A 21,933-nucleotide genomic window follows, 5' to 3' on the forward strand; every position below is an offset into this window, starting at 1 on the left:
CCCCATAGTCATAGTATACTGAATGTTTGTGGATGTTTCTCCTTCCTTTAGATTCCAAATAAAGCAAACATTTGCCTGATTAGGGGTTAGGAGAAGACGGTTTTTTTTCTTAAAGACAGAGCCATTCTCTCGAAGGTCCTTGGAGAAGGAAATGGCAACCCACTCCAGTACTCTTGTCTGGAAAGTCCCATGGACAGAGGAGCCTGGCAGGCTACAGTCTGTGGAGTCGCAAGAGCCAGACACGACTCAGCAACTAAATCGTCACCACCAGCCATTCTCTCCAGTCTGTAAGGATTCCAGTGGCCACTCATCAAGCAGAGCAGAACGAGCACTGAAGAAAAAGTCAGAAGGCATGGTGAATTCTGGTCTTCGCCTTGTTTACTGCTGATCCTCAACTCGGGGAACTTGGATTCCTCCTCTATAAAATGAGGAACTAGACTCAGTATCACTGACATTCCCTGCCAGAGCAAAGATTCTAGATTTCAGCAAGGTACACACATTTTGTTCTGTGTCCAGGCTGCTTCTCCCAGGAAAGGTCCACCCAGCAAAGCAAACAAAGAGAGTCTGGTCCCTGCCCAGCATATTCTTTCCCCATGTGTCCAGAAACAGTCACAACAGAAGCGAGCCACTGAGGTTAAGCAAAGGAAAGTCCACAAACCAAGCACAACCAGCCTGCAGCACACCATCCTCCATCCCAGTGACCTCAGGGCCACCGTCTCACAAGCAGTGAGAGGTCCCACCCATCGGCCCCTGGGAACCTTGCACGTCACAGCTGAATGGGCTCACACATCTGCCCCAACCCACCTACCAGGAACCTACTGGAGCTCTCATCAGAGAATGAGAGCCTAGATAAAATTCACCAGGCACCGAGAGATAGGCCAAGGTAGTAAAGAAACAGCACATGTCATTTCATTAAGTAATTAAACTGGTGTATTAAAAGTTAACAACATGTCTATGGACGCACATCTGTTTACGTTTGGTCAGATGTTTTCAGCTGCAGAGTGGATTACTTCAAAGCAGTCTGTTGAGAGAGGCAGGGAAGAAATATTTAGGTGTTTATGAATCATGCTGAGATTGGACAGGGTTGGCCCCAAGATACATCCCATCCATGACAAATTTAATTTTAAAAAACCCTTGGTGGAAAAATAAGAGAAAGGTGACTACAGAGTTACTCGACATCAGTTTCATATTTATGAAAATGAAACTGTTCCCAGGCTAAGTTCCCTGAGGGCAGGAACTGCATCCCTCTGGTTCATTCTCTTATTGCTGGAGGTCAACAGAGCACTTGGCCGCAAACTGACACTCAGTTTCCTCTTTAGAAATGAATGAGCATTCAGAGACAATAGGTTCTGTGCTAGAGGATGTCAGCGAGTCTCAGTCTTGTGGGGACTAAAGAGATGACTGCAGATCAGGCCTGCCAAGGATGGACCTCTGCACACATGCCTGATGTTACTGCAGCTGCGGGGCCCTGGAGGTTTTATTACTACTGGCTCCATTTCACTGCGGAGCTTTCAATTCCACTGAAGCAATTTAGGAGAAGGATGGCAGGGGTGGGAAGACTTCAGACGGCCAACTTACTTCCAAGATTGGAAGTAAGCAGCTTTCTAATGGGCTCTATGGGCTAAAAAAGCCTGTCACCCAGCATGTGGCTTTGGAGGCCCAGGACAGCTCAATGAGTTCAGTGGGTGAAAAAGTGTCACTGCAAAAATGTCCCCTATTCAAAAATTCTCATTCTATGCAGACTAGTGTCTCTCCCAAAAATGTTGTTTTCTTTTCACTTGCCTCATTTACAGCATATTGTCCTTAGAAAAACAGGGCTAAGAAAAAAAGCCAAAGAATTTTTTCAGTTAAACCTGTTGTTAATCAGGAGTTTCTAGTGAAAAACAGGGAATGGAAAAGAGGCCATGAACCCGACCAATCCCAATTCCATATTCAAGTTGCCCTCACAGCCAGTTCTTAGTAATACTAACACATCAGCCCACTCACACGTGGGTGGTATGGAGCGTGCGTGTGTGCTTAGTCGCTCAGTCCATGACCTTCAGACTGGAGTCCACCAGGCTCCTCTGTACCTGGGATTCTCCAGGCAAGAATACTGGAGTGGATTGCCATTTCCTTTTCCAAGGGATCTTCCTGACCCAGGGATCGAACCTGCGTCTCCTGTGTCTCATGCACTGGCAGGCAGATTCTCCTACCACTGTGCCACCTGGGAAGCCCAGGGTAGGATGGGGGAACACCAGTGTTTTCATCTTTATAAAAGTACAACATCTGTTCTAGAATATACTTCTTGCTTTATACAGTAAGTAATACCATGCAGTTTATAAAAGTTATTTCTGAATGAGTTGATTTTAAGTGGAATTTTAGAAATTAAAAAGATATTTTAAATTCCACTAACAGCAGATCAGCTGGAAAGTATTCAGGCGTGACAGGAGGGTTTTCCTCCTTTTAATCAATTTTTTTATACCTTTGCTTCCCAGATGGCACAAAGATAACGAATCCAGCTGCCAGTGCAGGAGATGCAGGTCTGTCCCTGGGTCAGGAAGATCCCCTGGAGAAGGAGATGGCAACCCACTCCAGTGTTCTTGCCTGGAAATTCCATGAACAGAGGAACCTGGCGGGCTACAGGCCATGGGGTTGCCAAGAGTCGGATGTGCCTGAGCACACACACACTTATAATTTTATGCAAAGCAGCCCCTGCCTCCCTGAAGTAGCTAGACTTTCAGGCCTCCAGACTTCCACTTAATTTTGAAAACATTCATATTCTCACTTGAGATTTAATTGAGCCCGTGAAGTCACACCAAATCCTCATAGATTTCTCCCTTTCCCTTGCTCTCCTATTAACTTCAAATTCAGTACTTCTATGAGACATATTTGTACCTGTGTCTATTTCCCAATGAGAAAATGAGTATGCTGTGGGTAGGGACTTGACCTATTCATCATTTTATCTTTTCTTCTGAAGTCAGTAAACAAGCATTTTTACTAGCAACTTGACAATGCCGTGTGACTCATGGCTATGGGCAAGGGATGAATTATTCAATTTAAAATGACAAAAATTTAAATGTTTATGAACTCAGAGTAAACAATTTGTAATAAATGTACATTTCTGAGTGCCATTAAGAAAAACAACATTTTTGAAGAATGTAAAACAAGAGGGATTTCTCAAAAATGTGATGATTTTTTTAATGAGAAAGTACAAAATGTATGTTCTCAGATATATAAAAGTTGATATACATTCACATATATTTGTTTTTATAATAAGGACAAAACTTTGAGGATAGTGAAAATGAGCTTATAAAAGTTTAGATGTAACCCCCGTCCCTACTTTAGCATGTAAGACAGGGTTATTTCATCCTAGACTAGAGCTAATTAATAAAGTAGAAGTTTTTGAAAGAGACGACCATAAATAGCCTATTCTTCTCGGAAAACTATTCTTAGCATCATTTTGTGCTTTGTACATCTTACTGCTTCAAAACATTGAAACTATGATAAATAGTTTTGAAACTGTCACCAGAGACATCTATTCCAGAATTTCCCAAAGATGGGTTCTGTATGGTACCTGTTCCATAGAACTTTATGCATATTGCTTGGAAAAAACAGGGCTCTATGCCAAGTGAGTTTGGGTAATACCAAATCTCATTGACTCTAAGACTATTTATCATAAGAGACAGCATTATCGATGCAAAGATTAGACCAAGGTGGGGATCTAATATTCTCATAAAGCTAAGGCAGCAAAGGATTGAATCCTTAGTGTGAGAGTACAGAGGAAATAAATCTTCACACAGAAAGGGACTGCAAGGAAATTTGCCTGTTTCAGCCTTAACACCAGCTAAATGGAGAGACAAAAAAACAAACAAAAAAAATCTCCTGAAACCTGAATCTCTGATGGTATTCAGCAGAGTTTGCAATCTAAATTCAAAAAAAATCCTAAAACAGAGAGAGAGAGATCTCAGGTAGGTAGTGTCCTCAGGGAATCAGTGCATACCACACAAATGCTTTCTAGAAAAGAGAGACTCAGGAGTGATGTGATCATAATGGCAGCTTAGGTCATCCCCAGCTTTAGTTCCCCTCACAAAAAGACCACCCAGCAACTGTCCACAGCTAAGAGAGCACTGTGAAACCCCAAGAATGGGGGTGAGTGCCCCACTGCATCACAGAGATTGAGAAGGATCACATTAGAAGGGAAAGAAGAACAACTACACTTTGACCCTGTCACCTCTCCCCCAGGCTGGCACAGCACTGTACCAAAAGGGGTCCTCTGGGCCTATGGTTTCTCCAGTGAGAGAAAGAGAGCCCAAAGTAGATCAGATAGAGATGTAAGGGAGACAGGGCTTACAGCAATCAGCACTCAGCAGCACCGAAGCAGAGATGCCAGCCAAGGGCTCTGCCCATTTGCAGAACTGAGCCAGTAACCACTTCTGGCCAGGAAATCTTGTTTGGTCCAGGCAATTCTGCCTGATATGGGTACTCGGTCAACAAGCTATATTTGCTGTGTAGCCTGTTCTGTAGCCTTACCCTGGCAGAAGAGAAAACTTGAACTGTGGTGTTGGAGAAGACTCTTGAGAGTCCCTTGGACTGCAAGGAGATCCAACCAGTCCATTCTGAAGGAGATCAACCCTGGGATTTCTTTGGAAGGAATGATGCTAAAGCTGAAACTCCAGTACTTTGGCCACCTCATGCGAAGAGTTGACTCATTGGAAAGGACTGATGCTGGGACGGATTGGGGGTAGGAGGAGAAGGGGATGACCGAGGATGAGATGGCTGGATGGCATCACGGACTCGACGGACGTGAGTCTGAGTGAACTCTGGGAGATGGTGATGGACAGGGAGGCCTGGCGTGCTGCAATTCATGGGGTCGCAAAGAGTCAGACCCGACTGAGCGACTGAACTGAACTGAACTGCTGAATATAGCCCCCAGTCCCACTGAACCAGGAAGTCTGGGCAGTGAACCCAGGGAGCCCTCCATCCTACAGCCTGTTTATACAGACCCCCAGATCAGAAGGCCTGCCCAAGTCTTAGGTATAGCTTCTGACCCTAAACAACCAGGGAGTCAGAACAGTGACCCTGGGCAGCCTCAAAGCCCAGCCTGTGATACTACCCAGTCAAGGACCCCAGTCTATACATCCACCCTGAAGCAGAGCCCAACATACAGAACTGCCCAACTGCTTAACACTGCCTATAACCCAGCCCCCTCAGGGAGCTCAGCTAGTGCATCTACTCAACCATGGAGCAAATCACCTCTGGGTTCCACCTGATGAAGGAACCCAGACAGGGACCCAGCCCAGCTTTGGGGCACACACTTTGGTCCCACCTAATCACAGAGCACAGCCTGAGGTCCCTCCGAACTTACAGTCCTGCAGGTGGCTCTACATAAACACAGAATCCAGCCAGTAGCATCATCTGGTCAGGAAACAGTCTGAGATGTCATCTACCATGAGCAATCACAAAGCTCAGCCAGCAACAGCCCTCTGACCCCAGAGCACAGGCAGGGACTTCACCTAACTAGAGACCCTGACAGCAACCCCTACCTGGCCACAGAGGCTGCCAGCTGACCCATCCAGTACTCCAAGCTGAAGGAGATCTATGAACTGTCTGACAAGGAATTCAGAATAACCCTCTTGAAGAATTTCAGTGAACTGTAAGAACCACAGGAAACAAAGATTAAGAGAACAATACATAAACAAAATGAGAAGTTCGACAAAGAAATGGAAATCATCAAAACAAAAATCCTACAGCTGAAGGATACAAGGACTGAAGATGTCAATAGAGAGCATCAACCAAGTGGAAGAAAGAATCAGTAAACTAGAACATAGGTCATTTGAAATTATCCAGTCAAACTCAAAAGAAATAGAAAGTAAAAATGGTGATTTTCATGGGCTGGAGAGAGAAGGAAATAGGGAGGTGCTTTTCAACAGATATAGCGTTTGTTTCAGTTTTATAAGATGAAAAAGTTCTGAAGGTCTGTTGCATAACAATGTGAATGTACTTTTAATATACTGAATGGTACATTTAAAATAGTTAGGACAGTAAATTTTATGTTTATGTGTCTTAGCACAATTAAAAATATTTTAAAATTATTTTTAAAAAGCTGACAGACTATAATTAAAAGACCTACTTCATATGATTATTATAAGAATTGAACAAATATAGGTAAAACATTTAAACAATGCCTGGCACATAGTAAGTGATATTTAAGTGTTAGCTAGAAGGCAGGGAATATCCTCTTTAAGCAGAAGAGGAGTCACCACATGAGACCAATTGGGCTACTGCGTAGAATCTTGGGTTGCTATCTTGGATTGCTACTAGGGCCATTGAAGATGACATCAAAGCATTGATGCCACTACAAGGGTACTGTCATTGACCTGCTGCCTTTTCCTCTCCAACAGATAATAACAAGTTACTACTTGCCACTCTGCTGACAAGCCTATCTACTTTTGTGAAAATCCTGGATCTGGAACCTTAAATTCTCCACAGTGTGGACAGCCAATAAAATTTGTGAGATCAGTTTGCCATGTCCACCAAGAAGAGACCTCTCAGACATCCCTTTCTGTACCTAAGATACCAGTTCCTGCAGGCATCACAGTCTGACACACAGTAAATATTCACTGATTTGATGAAAGCCTTTAGTGGTAAGACTGAAGTATCCTGTCCAGTAGGTGTAAACCTAATTCTCAATTTGATCAAATCATCATAAAAATGAGGGAAAATGGCCCTAATAGCAATCCAAGATAGCAACCCAAGATTCTACTCAGTAGCCCAATTGGTCTCATGTGGTGACTCCTCTTCTGCTTAAAGAGGATATTCCCTGCCTTATTAAATCAGCCAAGACCCAGCCAAAGCAAAATAAACCAGGGAAAATCCACTCTATGTCTTTTTTAGAATGAAGGTAAATATATATATAAATAATTAAATATTACCTGTGGCCCAATTAACTATCATACCATATTAATATTAATGCAACTGAAAAAAACATCATTCTACTTTCTGGAATCAATGCCATAACACACTAAGATCTTAAGACATTGACTCCACAGTGTTGGTCAGGCTGTACTTATTTACACAGACCAGATGCAAAGCCTATAGAAATGGCCCTTGGTGCAGGTACAGTAAGTGGCACCTGCAAGAATGACCGGAGGCAAGCTGGAAGCACTCTCCTTGCTGGATCTGCCTCAAGGAACATAAGAAAGGACTCTAGAGACATCCTACAACACTGAAATGACTATACACCTTCTATGTGCCAGGTGTCATTCAAGAGTATAGGCTGAGGGACTTCCCTGGTGGGCCAGTGAAGAATCCAGCTTCCAATGCAGAGGACCGAGCCTCAGTATCTGGTCAGGGAACTAAGACCCCACATGCCATGGGGAGACTAAGCCCATATGCCACAACAAAGACCCCTCATGCCACAACCAAGACTCGGTGCATCCAAATAAAAATAAATAAGCAAAACACATAAATAAAAAGAGTCATGTGTGCACAACTCAGATATGCTTTCTTTCCTGGAGGAGCTCAGAGTTAAGCTAGATAAAATCATAATAGACTGAGTTAACTGGGAAAAGCAATCCTTTCTCCTAAAACAAATATCCCTCTTTCTCCTGACCTTGTCTTAGTGCATGTATAAGCCTCAGGGGCCAAGGTTTTGGCAAGGTGTATAAGGAGATTCTAAGCCCTCTGAACAATTCTATTGGGAGGGATGATAAGATGTTGGCTTAAGTGGCCCCTCTGACTCAGAAAAGATAAGTAGAGTCTAGAATGGACAAAACAGCATCAGCAGATTGCATTTCACTCTGGGCTCTGGGTTCAAAAAGCATACCTTCAGATTTTCTTCTATATTGGCCAGCCCCCTGGTTCTCAAAGTACAGTCCCTTGCCTGCAGCATCAGCATCGACAGGCAACTTGCTAGAACTGCAAATTCCTGGGCTCTGCCTCCTACCCACTGAATCAGAAACTTGATGGGAAGCTGTGCTTTAGAAGCCCTCCAGGTAACTCCCATGCACATTAAAAATTAAGGACCACTGGTCCAGCTCAACTCACCACCGTCAGAAAGAATACAGTGGGCCAGTCCAGACTGACAATGGATTTAAAAGAAAACCATGCAATTAACTCGTTTTCAGTGTAAAAAATAATATAGGGTTGGCCAAAAAGTTCATTTGGGTTTTTCTATAAGATCTTATGGAAAATCCCTAATGAACTTTTTGGCCCACCTAGTAATAACAAATAATAAAAAGGAGAAGACAGGAACACAGAAAAGAAACATGCTCACTAAAATCAACCATTTATGAAACCTAATCATAAATGGGTGATGCGCCTCATAGCTGAGTTTACATCAGGTACTCATGTCTTTGGTGCAATAATTTTTCCCCCTTGCTGTTCTCTTTCAAACTGAAAATACTGTTGAGAAGATTAAAAATCTACTTGTTTAACATCTGACTCTGCCAGTTTTATCAGATCCTGAAAACAGAGCAGAAAATCACACAAACGTGGAGATTACAACTCACTGAACATTCATTTCAATTTCACAGTTTCAACAAAGACAAATCTGGCGGTAAACTTGCCTATCCAAGCTTTGTGTGTCTGCACATTCAAATCATTAACTGCTTCTCTGTGTCCTAAGAGGTCTAAGTAAGAGTTGACATCTCTTCAGTGTCTTATGATCTTTCAAAAGCCCCAAACATCTGCAGTATGAAAACTGGATATCTCAAAACACCACTTAGCAAATAGCCTTGTTTCATTCTCAAAGGGAGGAAAAACCAATAGCCCAGGAGGGCACAGGCCACACTCACACTTGTCTTTGTTGGACTTAAGGTGGAACTATAAGCAGGTAAATATCCCCACCCTGGTGCCTTTTGGGGGGAAGTACTAAGAAAACTTTTATTTCTGAGAAGATAAAATCAAGATCCAAATAAACTGGAAAATTCTTAAAGAGATGGGAATACCAGACCACATTAACTTCCTTTGAGCTTGTGGAGGTGATGAAATTCCAGTTGAGCTATTTCAAATCCTGAAAGATGATGCTGTGAAAGTGCTTCACTCAATATGCCAGCAAATTTGGAAAACTCAGCAGGGGCCACAGGACTGGAAAAGGTCAGTTTTCATTCCAATCCCAAGGAAAGGCAATGCCAAAGAATGCTCAAACTACCACACAATTGCACTCATCTCACACGCTAGTAAAGTAATGCTCAAAATTCTCCAAGCCAGGCTTCAGCAATATGTGAATCGTGAACTTCCAGATGTTCAAGCTGGATTTAGAAAAGGCAGAGGAACCAGAGATCAAATTGCCAACATCTGATGGATCATCGAAAAAGCACGAGAGTTCCAGAAAAACATCTATGTCTGCTTTATTGACTATGCCAAAGCCTTTGACTGTGTGGACCGCAACAAACTATGGAAAGGTCTTCAAGAGATGGGAACACCAGACCACCTGACCTGCCTCCTGAGAAATCTGTATGCAGGTCAAGAAGTAATAGTTAGAACTGGACATAGAACAACAGACTGGTTCCAAATTGGGAAAGGAGTACGTCAAGGCTATATATTGTCACCCTGCTTATTTAACTTATATGGAGAGTACAGCATGCAAAATAACAGGCTGGATGAACCACAAGCTGGAATCAAGATTGTCTGGAAAAATATCAATAACCTCAGATATGCAGATGACACCACCCTTATGGCAGAAAGCAAAGAGAAACTACAGAGCCTCTTGTTAAAAGTGAAAGAGGAGAGTGAAAAAGTTGGCTTAAAACTCAACATTCAGAAAACTAAGATCATGGCAACTGGTTCCATCACTTTATGGCAAATAGATGGGGAAACAATGGAAACAGTGAAAGACTATATTTTGGGGGGCTCCAAAATCACTGCAGATGGTGACTGCAGCCATGAAATTAAAAGACGCTTGCTCCTTGGAAGAAAAGCTATGACCAAACTTGACAGCATATTAAAAAGCAGAGACATTACTTTTCCAGCAAAGGTCCATCTAGTCAAAGGTATGGTTTTTCCAGTAGTCGTGTATGGATGTGAGAGCTGGACTATAAAGAAAGCTGAGTGCCAAAGAATTGATGCTTTTGAACTTTGGTGTTCGAGAAGACTCTTGGGAGTCCCTTAGGCTGTAAGGAGATTAAACCAGCCCATCCTAAAGGAAATCAGTCCCAACTATTCATTGGAAGGACTCATGTTGAAGCTGAAACTCCAGTACTTTGGCCACCTGATGCAGAGAACTGACTCAATGCAAAAGACCCTGATGCTAGGAAAGATTGAAGGCAGGAGGAGAAGGGGACAACAGAGAATGAGATGGTTGGATGTCATTACTGACTCAATGGACGTGAGTTTGGGCAAGCTCCAGGAACTGGTGAAGGACAGGGAAGCCTGGAGTGCTGCAGTCCATGGGGTCACAAAGAGTCAGATACTACTGAGCAACTGAACTGAACTGAAAAATCAAGACTTTGTTTTATTTGAACTGTCTAGAGATTACCAAAAATGTCAACAAAAATATCAGAGTCTGCTTTTCGTTTGGAGAATGTTATTATTAAAAGAGAAAATTTGGGTACAGGTGTGCCTTCCTTTAAGAAATTTCAACTTCTCAGAGAAAGAGAAAAATGTACAATACCTATATTCTTTACCAAAAGGATTCACTAATTTCCCTCAGCACATTTAACATAAATGCCAAAATTTAATTCATACTCAATTTTTCTGAAATAATTGAAAAAAATAGCTCCATGTATACCATTTAAACCAGTAACTAAAACCAAGAGGAAAGAAGAATTGAAGAAATCTCCAATAATAGTTACAATTACCATTTCATTCTCAAGGACAATCTTTTTCTTTTGTTGTTGTCTAAAATAGTGATGCCATTTTCTAGTCACAAATATATTTAAACGCTGTAAGTCTTAATGTTTCACAGTTGATTCTCAGGGTCAAAACTTTCCTGTATCCAAGATATGGGCTTAAGTAACCTTTAAGATGGCTATGAAGGTGAAGGTGAAGGTGAAGTCGCTCAGTCGTGTCCGACTCTTTGCAACCTGTGGACTGTAGCCCACCAAGCTCCTCTGTCCATGGGAATCTCCAGGCAAGAATACTGGAGTGGGTTGCCATTTCCTTCTCCAGGGGATCTTCCTGGCCCAGGGATCGAATCCAGTTCTCCCACATTGCAGGCAGACACTTTAACTTCTGCACCACTATAGATAGATATAAAAATAGAATCCTAATTTACAAATTTGCTAATATTTCTTCCTTGCCACCAACATAACCTATAGATCATTTTTAGCTAATGAATTGCTATCAAAACAGCCTTGAGGTTGGAGTTTCAATTCCTTCCCCTGATTTGAAATATTTACATTTAGTGTGTTGGGTGAGTGACCATCTTCCTAAGAGACATGTTTCAACATTTCTTATTATTGTTTCTCAAATCCACAATTAAAACTACAGCAAGCTTACCTGTCATCATACAACATTTCAATAAAAACATAAAAATGCACAGAAAGGTGTACTCATTAGTTATTATGTAAATAAGCAAAAGATAAAAATCTAGCTAAATTATTTTTTTTTAGGTTGAAAGCTCAGGTCAACTATGAATTACATAATTGTCACACTGTCATTTGTATTAGACATATGAAAATGATCTCTATGTAATATAAAGAACCATGAAGAACAGTCATCAACAATCCAGGGGATCTTATAAAAGAAAAAAATTTTCTTCTTTTTTGCTCACCTGGGCTGAGAAACCACAGAAGAAACCAAACCAGAAATGCACAAGTGTGAAGGCAAAATTCTTATAGAAGAAATAGCATAAGAATTTGCACATTCGGACATAGGACCACCTTCCATGAACAAGGAGAAGCCTTTGGAGGTATCTGAACTGTGCAAATGAGTAGTCGCTGGCTAGGACTGCCTGCAGTCCTTCCTGGCCACTGATGCCAACGCCAATGTGAGCACCTACAAAGAAGAAGGACACTTTCACTTCCCAGACAAAGACACCTCTTTGGGGAAACTATCACTCCTTTCTTTTTTACTTTCTTTCTTTATAGCCATACGGCATGGCTTGGGGTATCTTAATTCCCCGACCAAGGACTGAACCTGGGCTTCAACAGTGAAAGCACCAAGTTCTAACCACTGGACCACCAGGGAATTCCCCTATCAATCTTCTTATAATGGTATTATTTATTCATGGAAATCTTACAACTACAGCATTTATCATTTTTCCCACACATTATCTCATGAAACACTCTTGATAGTTAGGTGTTTATCCTAGTTTTATAAGAGAAAATTGCTCAGAAAGTTCAGTAATTTGAACAAAGTTTTACAGTTTGTGGCAAAACGTAACAGTTGGGACTATGTATCTAGTGTTCATTCCTCTACACCATAGCTACTTACTTCTCCAAATAGTGATAGATACACAAATGATTTAATTAAAAACAGAGGGTTGTTTTGTTTTTTTAATGAATGGTGGATGCATTGTACCTGAAAGTATTCATTTTAGAACCACTGGGAAAATTAAATTTCAATGCAGTTTCCATTATATATTGCCAAATGCTGAACCTGGGCCTCCAGGTCTGTAGTGTGCCCCATTAAGCAAATGTCTCCTTACTTTTGATCATGCTGACATCATTGGCTCCATCGCCGATGGCCAAAGTGACAGCATTTCTGTACTTCTTCACAAGCTCTACTACTTGGGCTTTCTGGAGAGGGGTGACTCGGCAGCAAACCACAGTCTTACACATGCAGGCAAGTTCTAGAAGATCATTCTTGACATCACTTTCTAGGGCATGGGCCTAGGTTATTTAAAAAAAATAAAAACCACAATAGAACAAGAGAGATGTCATTTGGGAAGCAGATTTCTTATTTCTCAACTGATTTCTAAACAGTTTAATTCACTTCAATAAGTCATTGTTGACTCGGGGTCACACAACGACAAAAGAAGAGAGTACTGAATGCCTTCTATGTGCCAGGGAATTTTACCATAAAAATCAAAAACACAGTGCCCTGTGTGTCCTCCCTGGTGCATTATCATGCTGTGTTGGCAAGATACAGTTCAATGCCAGGGAAGTTTCAGAATCCACTAAAATAAGGGAATGTGAAGGACACCCCGCTTAGAATGAACTACAAAGTGATGATTTGTTTGTTCTACATGGTGACATTTTTGTTTCCTTTACATTATTGTTTGTAATTTAGTGTTTATTGTTATGGTTGTTGATGTGAGGGCAGATGAGGAGCAAATGATCTGGAGATCAGTCCTTGAAGAGCATAGTGACTGAAATCAGGAGAGTCCTGTGCAAAGGGTGGCATGCAACCTGTATCTCAGACAGGGTGCGTCAACCAGTTCCACCTTTGCTCCTCCCCAAATACAACAGAGCCTTTAGACACACCAAGAAAGGACTGAAAAAGAGGACATAGTCCTCTGCAATTAACTGTAATTTTTTTCTAGAAAATATCTCACTTTACATTATTTAGTAAATGCATTAAGAGAAAAGAGGAACCCATCTAAACTCTGAGTCGGCATTATCTTTGAATGAACCTCTAGCAAGATGTTCACAGCCCATCACATTCTGGTCCCTATATTCCTTTTGATGTCTGTCTTCCACCACTACCTTTAAGTTTACTCTTGTCATGCCAAATTGCTTGTTTCTACAAGTTAACAAGTTCTTTCTTGCCTCTGTGCTTTTGCATTTGCTGTTTCCTCTACCTGAAAATATCACTTTCTCTAGGAATTCTTCCCTAATTTTCCCATGAGGAATTAAATGTGCTGCTTTGCCTCTATGCTCTCAAAGCACCATGTCCATGCTTCTGTGTAGTATTTATCACAATACTGTGAGATTAGCTCTCCCACATATGACAATCTCTAAAACAAAGACATCTTTAGGCTCTGGCACTATGACCTGGGCATGCTTAATAAATGTTAATGGGATGAATGGAAAGACGGGTGAATGAGTATAAAAACATAACTCTAATGTAGAAAATTCTCATGTCAAGGCCTAGAATTTTTAGGGGCAATTGTGAATTAGCATTCTCAAATATAATTACACTCTCTGAAACAGAAAGCTGGTAACTGGCTGTCTTGCTCAGAATGGTTCCCATCTCTCTCTTTTCTTTTTTCTTTATTATCAACAACTGAAAAACAGACACAGACTGTGAGAAAAAAGATCCAATTACACTCTGCAAAGCATCAAGATCTGAGCAAAGAGAAATCACGATTCTTTTTTAAACTTCTGACCATAGTAGAAGAAACATAGCCGATGCTCCTTAAATGAAAAATGATATTTCATGGTTTCTAAAGCTCAAGCTTTGAAGCTGAGGGAATTCTTGAAGAGCAACTCTCTTAGATCTTTCTTTCAACATATTTGGAGATACAGAGAGAAAATCATGTGTGTTAACACCTGAGTGCCGTAACTGACCTCACACTGACCTCTCTGAACCTGAAAGTCAGAGCACAAGTCTTTAGGGAATCTTTCCCTATCGTGGTCCCTGTGGAATTCAACGAGGGCCACCAGCTCCAAGTCCCAGCTGACAGGCTTAGAATTCTCAGTTGCTGCTCATTTGTGCAAGAGAGAAGTTCGTGTCATCTGGACAAACTTTCAACTAAGCTTGGCCTGCAGCTGAGCTCTGTAACTTTCCATGGTGTAGAAGACAACACATCGGTACGTCTGGAACCCAGCTGCACGATGCTCTAAACACTAAGAGCTAACAGACAGCTGATTACAAGGCAGGAAACACAATATACTCCTGTCCAACTTCTTCTGTCCTCTAAGAAATAGTCTACAAGGAGATCCATTTGTTTTCCAAACTATGAAAGTGAAAAATAATCATCAAAGCCGGAAAAAGACGTGAGATTAGCTCTTTGTGCATATAAATGATCGTTTCACTGAAGTACAATCAGAGCTTTTGTTTTCTAAGTTAGAAACTCAGAAGAGCATTTTGATATTTGTTCAAGATTTGGAACCTGAACTACATTAAAAGCACAATGGAAGTTTATTCTATTACGACAAGAACCAGATTTCCTAATCAAAGCAAATTGTTTGGCATTGCTCTAAAATGCTGCTATTTAGAAAAACCACTAGAGGTATCTTAATGGCAGTAATTTGGTGTGGTAATTATATGAAGGTCAGGTTGTGCTCTGCAAATAGCTAACGTTAGGAAGAGCAATAATTGCAATACATCCATCCAGTTGCATTATTTTCATTAAACAACAGGAACTGTGATACTCTCCCTGAGAAGAGCATTTAAACAATACTGCTGAACAGTCTACAGTCATTAAGACAAGACTGATATTCTCTGAATTCAGCATTTCTTCAGATCCTCACCTTCACTGTGATGGTTCAAGCAATAATGTATGAAATATATATTAGAAGTTTCCCTTTCCTTTGCAAACAGGAAATAATTGTGTACACCCTGTTTCTAGCAGTGTCATTTGTTTTGAATACACAAAAGAAGATTTCATTATGACAGCAGAAAAGAACTCATTATTGGGGTGGAGAAAAAGAAATAACAAAAGCCTTAAGCGAACTCACCAAACTGTGGCCATTTATGATTAAGGCATAATCCCCTGTTACGGTTTCTTCTACAACTGAGTCCAGCTCCAGCGACTGCTTTTTTTCAAAAATTACATGTCCATTGGAAAAACTTCTGTTTTGTCCAAACAAATTTTCCTTTGCTTTCCTTAAAGGAGAATGGAGGAAGGCAAATCATAACAATGTATACGGAGCATACCTATTCACTCTAAGGAGAGGCTAGTCTAGAGGTAAATTCATTTTGTCACTATTCAGACAGACTGCTTGCATGAGATTCAGTTTCAGTGAGCTAGCTGGATGATTTGTTGTGATGGGGGATACCATAGCAAATTTGCAAATTCCAGGAAGTAGGAGGGTAAACACAAGGGAAACAGAATCGTCTTGAACGTTTTAAATTACCTTAAAGCTAAATCATCATCGTGGGCTGGGTTGGAACCAGGGGCTCTTGATAAATTTGATATATAAGGTTACCTGAGCTTCATGGACTTAAGAATGACTTATCTGGCACATGATACTGTTAAATAATGGAAAGGGAAAGACTGAAGACAACTGATGAAATCTTCTAGGAATTCTGGGAAATTCTGTACATAAATTAATCAACTTGTAGAGCAATGTAATACAATCCCACTTAAAACGGCAGCCTTCTGAGAAACACATCTTTTAGAAATTTGACAATAAAAACAAATAATGGCATTTACTGAATTGGCACAGTCATTATAATACAATGGGATATTTTAAGTGAAAATTGTATTCATTAGCTCCAACAATAGAGTAAGTCTTCTGAGAAAGGAGCTACAGACACCAAAGTGTAGAGGGCAGTTCCAAATGGAAACTCCCTCCAGTGCCCTAGATCTCATCAGCACTAGAATAATCCTGCCCACATCCATCACTGCTGTTTAAGAGAAAGACTGTATGGTGACTTAATACTCTTCCTTAGAAGTGGCATTTTATTCTTCCCTTCAAAACAGAAAGACAATGCCTTTAAAGGGAGGAAAATTTCCTCTCCGAATCCCTTGGATAACAGGCTTTGAAGTAACATAGGGTGAGCTGACATGACTGCTAGAAATTTCAGTCACAACCAGGGAACCACACAGTAGGTGCTCCCAAAGATGAGTGGCAAAGCCAGACACCAGCACTTTGGGCCATGTACAAAATGAGCACCCAGGACAGAATGGGGAGTGAGAGGCCAGAAAATGGGTATTTTGTCTTAGAGCGAAATGAAATGATCCTCCAAAGGCTCATCCTATGTTTTTTTAAAAAAAAAAAAAGTACTTAAATGGTTGTGTCTTTTTGTTTTTGTTTTTTTTTGCTGTGGCTCCTCTGAAGGAAGAAAATGTTCACATTATAAAAACAACCATTTTAGCTCTCAGCTTTCTAATTATTTGAAAATGTACCACTAATTGTTTACAAGTTAAATTGAAACACACACACACACACACACCTTCTAGCTCAACATCTCCTTCTGCTGGCAGAATGAATGAAAAAGATTAATAAAGTCAGAGCGCTATGTGTGATATTTAGGGAGTTAGGGTGGGGAGAGGGAGGGAGGAGTGGACATGAAAAATCATTGCTTTAAGTGGGAGATACAGGACTTTTGCATCAGATAAGTATGTAAGGGAATCCTCCTCACCATCATGAAAATTTACAGTCCCAGGTAATGAAGAAAGCAAGAGAGACAAGTTGCTCTGAAATGAACATATTTCTCTGACAGGTTTGCAGAGCTCATGAATTAGGTCCTCAGAAAGCACCAAAGGGCCAACATCTCCTGAGGTCTCCTTTTTAGTAAAGTTCTCACTTGCTGTATTAATGACTCAAAGTCTTGTTTTCCCCCCAGAGAATGAAAACATTCCAAAGAAGGGTGAAGTTCATGAAAGTATTGGCTGAAATTCTATTTACTTAGGATTTTTTTCCCCCTAAACTGTCTTCCTAACATCTCACATGATCCCTTTTCCAGGCAGAAAAGGGGCAGACAGTGTTTGTGGCCCTGCTTAAATCCCCACTGCACTCCCCCTGCAGAGCCCCCGTTTGCCCATGCTCTACAGCTGTCATTCATTTCTTTTTCTTCCTAGAACTTAGATCTTCAAACACCAGCTAGTTCTCACAAAGCAATTTCTTAGGAGGGGGAAAGTGACACATAACTCCCTTCAAAGAATATTAACTATACAATGAACACACAATGCTTTAACACAGAATACAAGTTACAAGTGCTAAAACAAAAAGAGTGCCTGTTTTTTCCAAGTTCTGTAATGAAGGGCAGTCTGTTACAATGCTGGCATACAGAAATGCATTAATGTCTGAGAACGACCTTGGTTGGCATTCACAGCCCCACACCAACCACTGAAACCTCACCACAAACAGAGCAAAGCACAGTTAGGCCCATGTTGGTTTACATGCAATCCATAAAGTAAAGAGAGAGCAGGAAAAAGAGTCGTTTTGTCAGGCTTCTTAAGGCACTCTGTATTCAAACATTAAAATGACCTTTAAAAAATGGATTGAAACTATGATATTGTGTTTAGAAGAATACAATTTTGATTTTGACATGAGCACTGGACTTGAAACCTGGAGATCTGGCTTCAGGCCCAAGGTCCGCCTCTGACATGTAATATGCCCACAGCTGAGTTAGCTGACCTCTAGCCACTTGATTAGCAAGTCACAGACCCATGGGAGAACCCAGGTCTTCAAATTTCTAGTCCTCTATCTGCCACATCAAAAAGCTTACACATAGTTAGCCACAGGCTGCCTCTAGGCTGGGACAAAGACACAGTGCTAGAGCAGGAGCTAAGGGACATTATCCTGCCAACCAAGGAGAAAGTACATGAAATTTTGACATCAAGCCCCAGTTTCATCCCTTATTAACTGTTTGACCTGTAAGATACTCAACCCCTGAACCAGTATCTTTATTAAAATCTAGGTGAATGGTGTAAAATCTAGGTGTGAACCAATCACACTGGTTGATACCATTACGAACACCTGGGCAGCTCTACCAGGCTGTACTAGGAGGTCTCCAGTATTAACTGCTCTAAAATTTTACAATTTACGATAGAAACTAAACATACTAAAACACTTTGTCAGGGTGACTAGAAATTGGGAATTAGGAACAAGGGGCATTTTGTTTGGCCTGCCTAATGTTTAAAAAGAATCTGTTTGAATTTATAGACAACATGATGTTCACTTTCACCAAACCCCCAGCCACTAATGCCTTGTACAGCCGAGATCACACAACCATTTGCTTTTATGACCCCTCCTCATTCAAACAATAACTTTCCACCAAATAGGTATATAAAAAAATGCAATACGCATGTCATTGATTAAAGAGCAAACATCAGTTCCTAGGTATATCACTGGAATACTACTCAGAAGCAATAGAGTCTCTTCATGGTTCAGTTAATTTTTCTAATAAAATATGTGATCAGTGCAACAAAAATGAAACATGGATTTGGTTTGCTTGTAGGCCCAAGCAAACTTAAATCCTCAGTCTGCTTTTCTTTGGGCAGAAGACATATGTTATCGGTGAAATGTAATCAGTGCAGTAATCTTCAAAGAAACCTTAACAGGGTTTAATTGTAGATTTCTGGACAGACCCTTAATACTAAAGCAGCTATGGCAGTAAACTTAACCCAGGACTCAATGTGCTTAAACATTTTCATGACATTAAATCTGAAAAGTTTATGTGACATTAAATTTGAAGCAAACATCTTCATGATATGCATGAAAATACATCACTGTTTATGAAATAACTGAAACACATCTGATGGGTTTAAATATGAGCATTGTAGGTCATTTTCCCTCAAGAGCTACCATCACTTAGATCAGCAGTCCCCAACCTTTCTGGTACCAGGGACTGATTTCATGGAAGATAATTTTTCCACAGAATGGGGAATGGGGGTAGGGATGGTTTCGGGATGATTCAAGTGTATTACATTTATTGTGCAGTTTACTTTACTTCTAATCTAATGCTGCCACTGATCTGACAGGAGATAGCAGTTCATGGCCTGGAGGTTGGGAACCTCTGACTTAGATCCTGTACTTCTGATACATTTAAAAAAATATTTTTGCTTGAACTCCCACTGAACTGAAACATGTAACAGAAGAAAACTGAGTGGTGTAAATTTATAATTTCAATATTTCATCCCTAAAACCCTGGGTTAGATATAAGAAGCCAAGTATAGGATTGTAGAGAGCACCTCCAGTAATAACTTTTCTTGGATGTTCTTTCCCCCCCTAATATAAGGAAATGCATACTATAAATATATTGAATCTTCTCATGCAGAATTTTCTACTATGTACTACCTCTCTGTCTTATATTGAATCTTCTCATGCAGAATTTTCTACTATGTACTGCCTCTCTGTCTTAGACTCTAAGAATGGGGTAATCTCCAAATCTTTGTTGAAATAAACATTATTTTCCAGCAAGTTAAGAAAAGTGACCTCAAGAGTCCTGAAATACTTAGTCTAGATGGAAAATATTTTTCTCCTCTGACTATACTGTTCTTCTCAGATAATCTTTGGCTTACTGTATGAACACTATTCAGTTCAGTTCAGTCGCTCAGTCGTGTCTGACTCTTTGCGACCCCATGAATCGCAGCACGCCAGGCCTCCCTTGTCCATCACCAACTCCCGGAGTTCACTCAGACTCACATCCATTGAGTCGGTGATGCCATCCAGCCATCTCATCCTCTGTCGTCCCCTTCTCCTCCTGCCCCCAATCCCTCCCAGTATTACAACTTCATTAACACAAAGTGCCAGAAATAAGAAAGCAAACATGACCCATAATTATGTCATCCAGAGAGAACCACATGAGGAGGGAGGAGGATAGGTATGGATATAGGTGTATATAGTGTTTTATACAAATACATACATACTTATATACACACATATGCCTTTTCACAAAAATGGATGTTATGCATGATATTTCATACTTATCATGGACATCATCCAATGTCAAAAAACACATAATTACTTTTAAGACTGTATGGTATCTCATTGCATCTATATATCATACAAATTAACAAAATCCTGGTGGCTGGGTGTTTGAACAATTTCCAATTTTCTATTATAATAATTGATGCCACAATATCTATGTATGTATGCATACAAACACACATGCACGCATACTCAAACACACATACGCTTGTCTATTTATTTTCTTAAGGGCAATTCCTAGAGGTAAAAACCACTGGGTCAAAACTGTACACATATATAATTTTGAAACAGATTGCTAGTTCACCCTCTAGAAAGTTTCTACCAACTTATTCTCCTGACAGTATATAAGAATTCATATTTCTTCACATTCCTTCCACAGCACTACAGTTATGTCACCCACTTAGTCAACCACACACACCTGGATAAAATCTTGAGGTATTAATTTCGGTTCCCCACCCCTTCTGCAATCACCACTGCTACCACAGACAACCCTCTCTGTTCTCTCAGAAACATACCTTGCCTCAGGAGGATGTGACAGAGCCAAACACAGAGAAAACAAGTTTTCTGAGTATGAAAACAGACTCTTGAAACTCAAAGCAGAGTCGCCATCCTGAGTTCCAGCAATCTGGAATTCTAGTAATTGGGCTTTTTGAAACGGAAAAGAAGAGTTTCTTCAAGTGTCAAAAAATTAATCCTTAAAGAAATCAGAGCATCAAATGTTGCCCTAAGCGATAGACTGAAAAAAAAAAAGACTCCTTTTCTCTGTTTCCTACCTAGCGTAAAGGAGAGAGACTGAAGAGGAGATTAGATGCTCATGAATTGATCACTAAAGAAGCCTAGGTGCTGCTCCCACTCTGGACCGGGAGTGGGCAGCTTTTGGGAATCTCAGTGTGCGACACTAGTCACTGAAGCATGGTGACATGAAGGGGAGCAGAAGAAAGGGATTTCAGGAACAGAGGCACCATGTGAGAGCACTTCTCAGACACAGAGAAGTGAGGAAGAACCCCTGAACACCCATGTTTCCCCAGGAGGATGTGGAAGTCAGCCCACAGGGAAAAGGAAGTGGGAAGTGCCAGATGCCAGCAGGGTAGATGCTGAGCCTCAGTGACAGTAAGACAAAGCACGGCCTAGCCTTGAACTAAATTTACCCACAGTGCCTAATTTAATTGCTCTGTCATCAGGCAGAAAAGGGGTTCGAGTCTAGTTTTAGAAAATTTTATGAGTTTCTGTTCTTGCCCAGCTCAGTATATTCCAGGCTGGGAAGTCAGACAAGATAGAAATGACAGAGCCTCCTTCTTCTTCCTTCACATCAAATCAAATCCTGAGTCCTATCCATTATACTTCCAAAACAGCTGTCAATTTCATTCCACTCCTTCCTTCCTCATTCTTACAACCTCACTGCCTTAGTTTAACCCTCAACATTCCCAAACTTGAGTATTCCAACAGCTTCCTACCATTCCTCCATACCATTCATTTTTTTCCTCAAACATACTTCATCTATCTGGTCACGCGAGTGTTATTTCTA

General features: G+C 40.8%; 1 protein-coding gene across 1 annotated transcript in view; it reads right to left on the bottom strand.

Annotated features, from left to right (window-relative positions):
* ATP8B4 (ATPase phospholipid transporting 8B4 (putative)) overlaps positions 1 to 21,933 on the bottom strand; it is a 284,590-nt gene that overhangs the window by 35,917 nt on the left and 226,740 nt on the right. The window contains exons 21-23 of the mRNA XM_040226490.1: positions 15,486 to 15,633; positions 12,569 to 12,752; positions 11,693 to 11,916 (exon numbers count right to left, since the gene is read on the bottom strand). Of these exons, the coding sequence (XP_040082424.1) occupies positions 11,693 to 11,916; positions 12,569 to 12,752; positions 15,486 to 15,633 (556 nt within the window). The remainder of the gene's footprint in view (positions 1 to 11,692; positions 11,917 to 12,568; positions 12,753 to 15,485; positions 15,634 to 21,933) is intronic.

This window comes from Oryx dammah, unplaced genomic scaffold (assembly GCF_014754425.2).
Source record: "Oryx dammah isolate SB20612 unplaced genomic scaffold, SCBI_Odam_1.1 HiC_scaffold_26, whole genome shotgun sequence".
NCBI lineage: Eukaryota > Metazoa > Chordata > Mammalia > Artiodactyla > Bovidae > Oryx > Oryx dammah.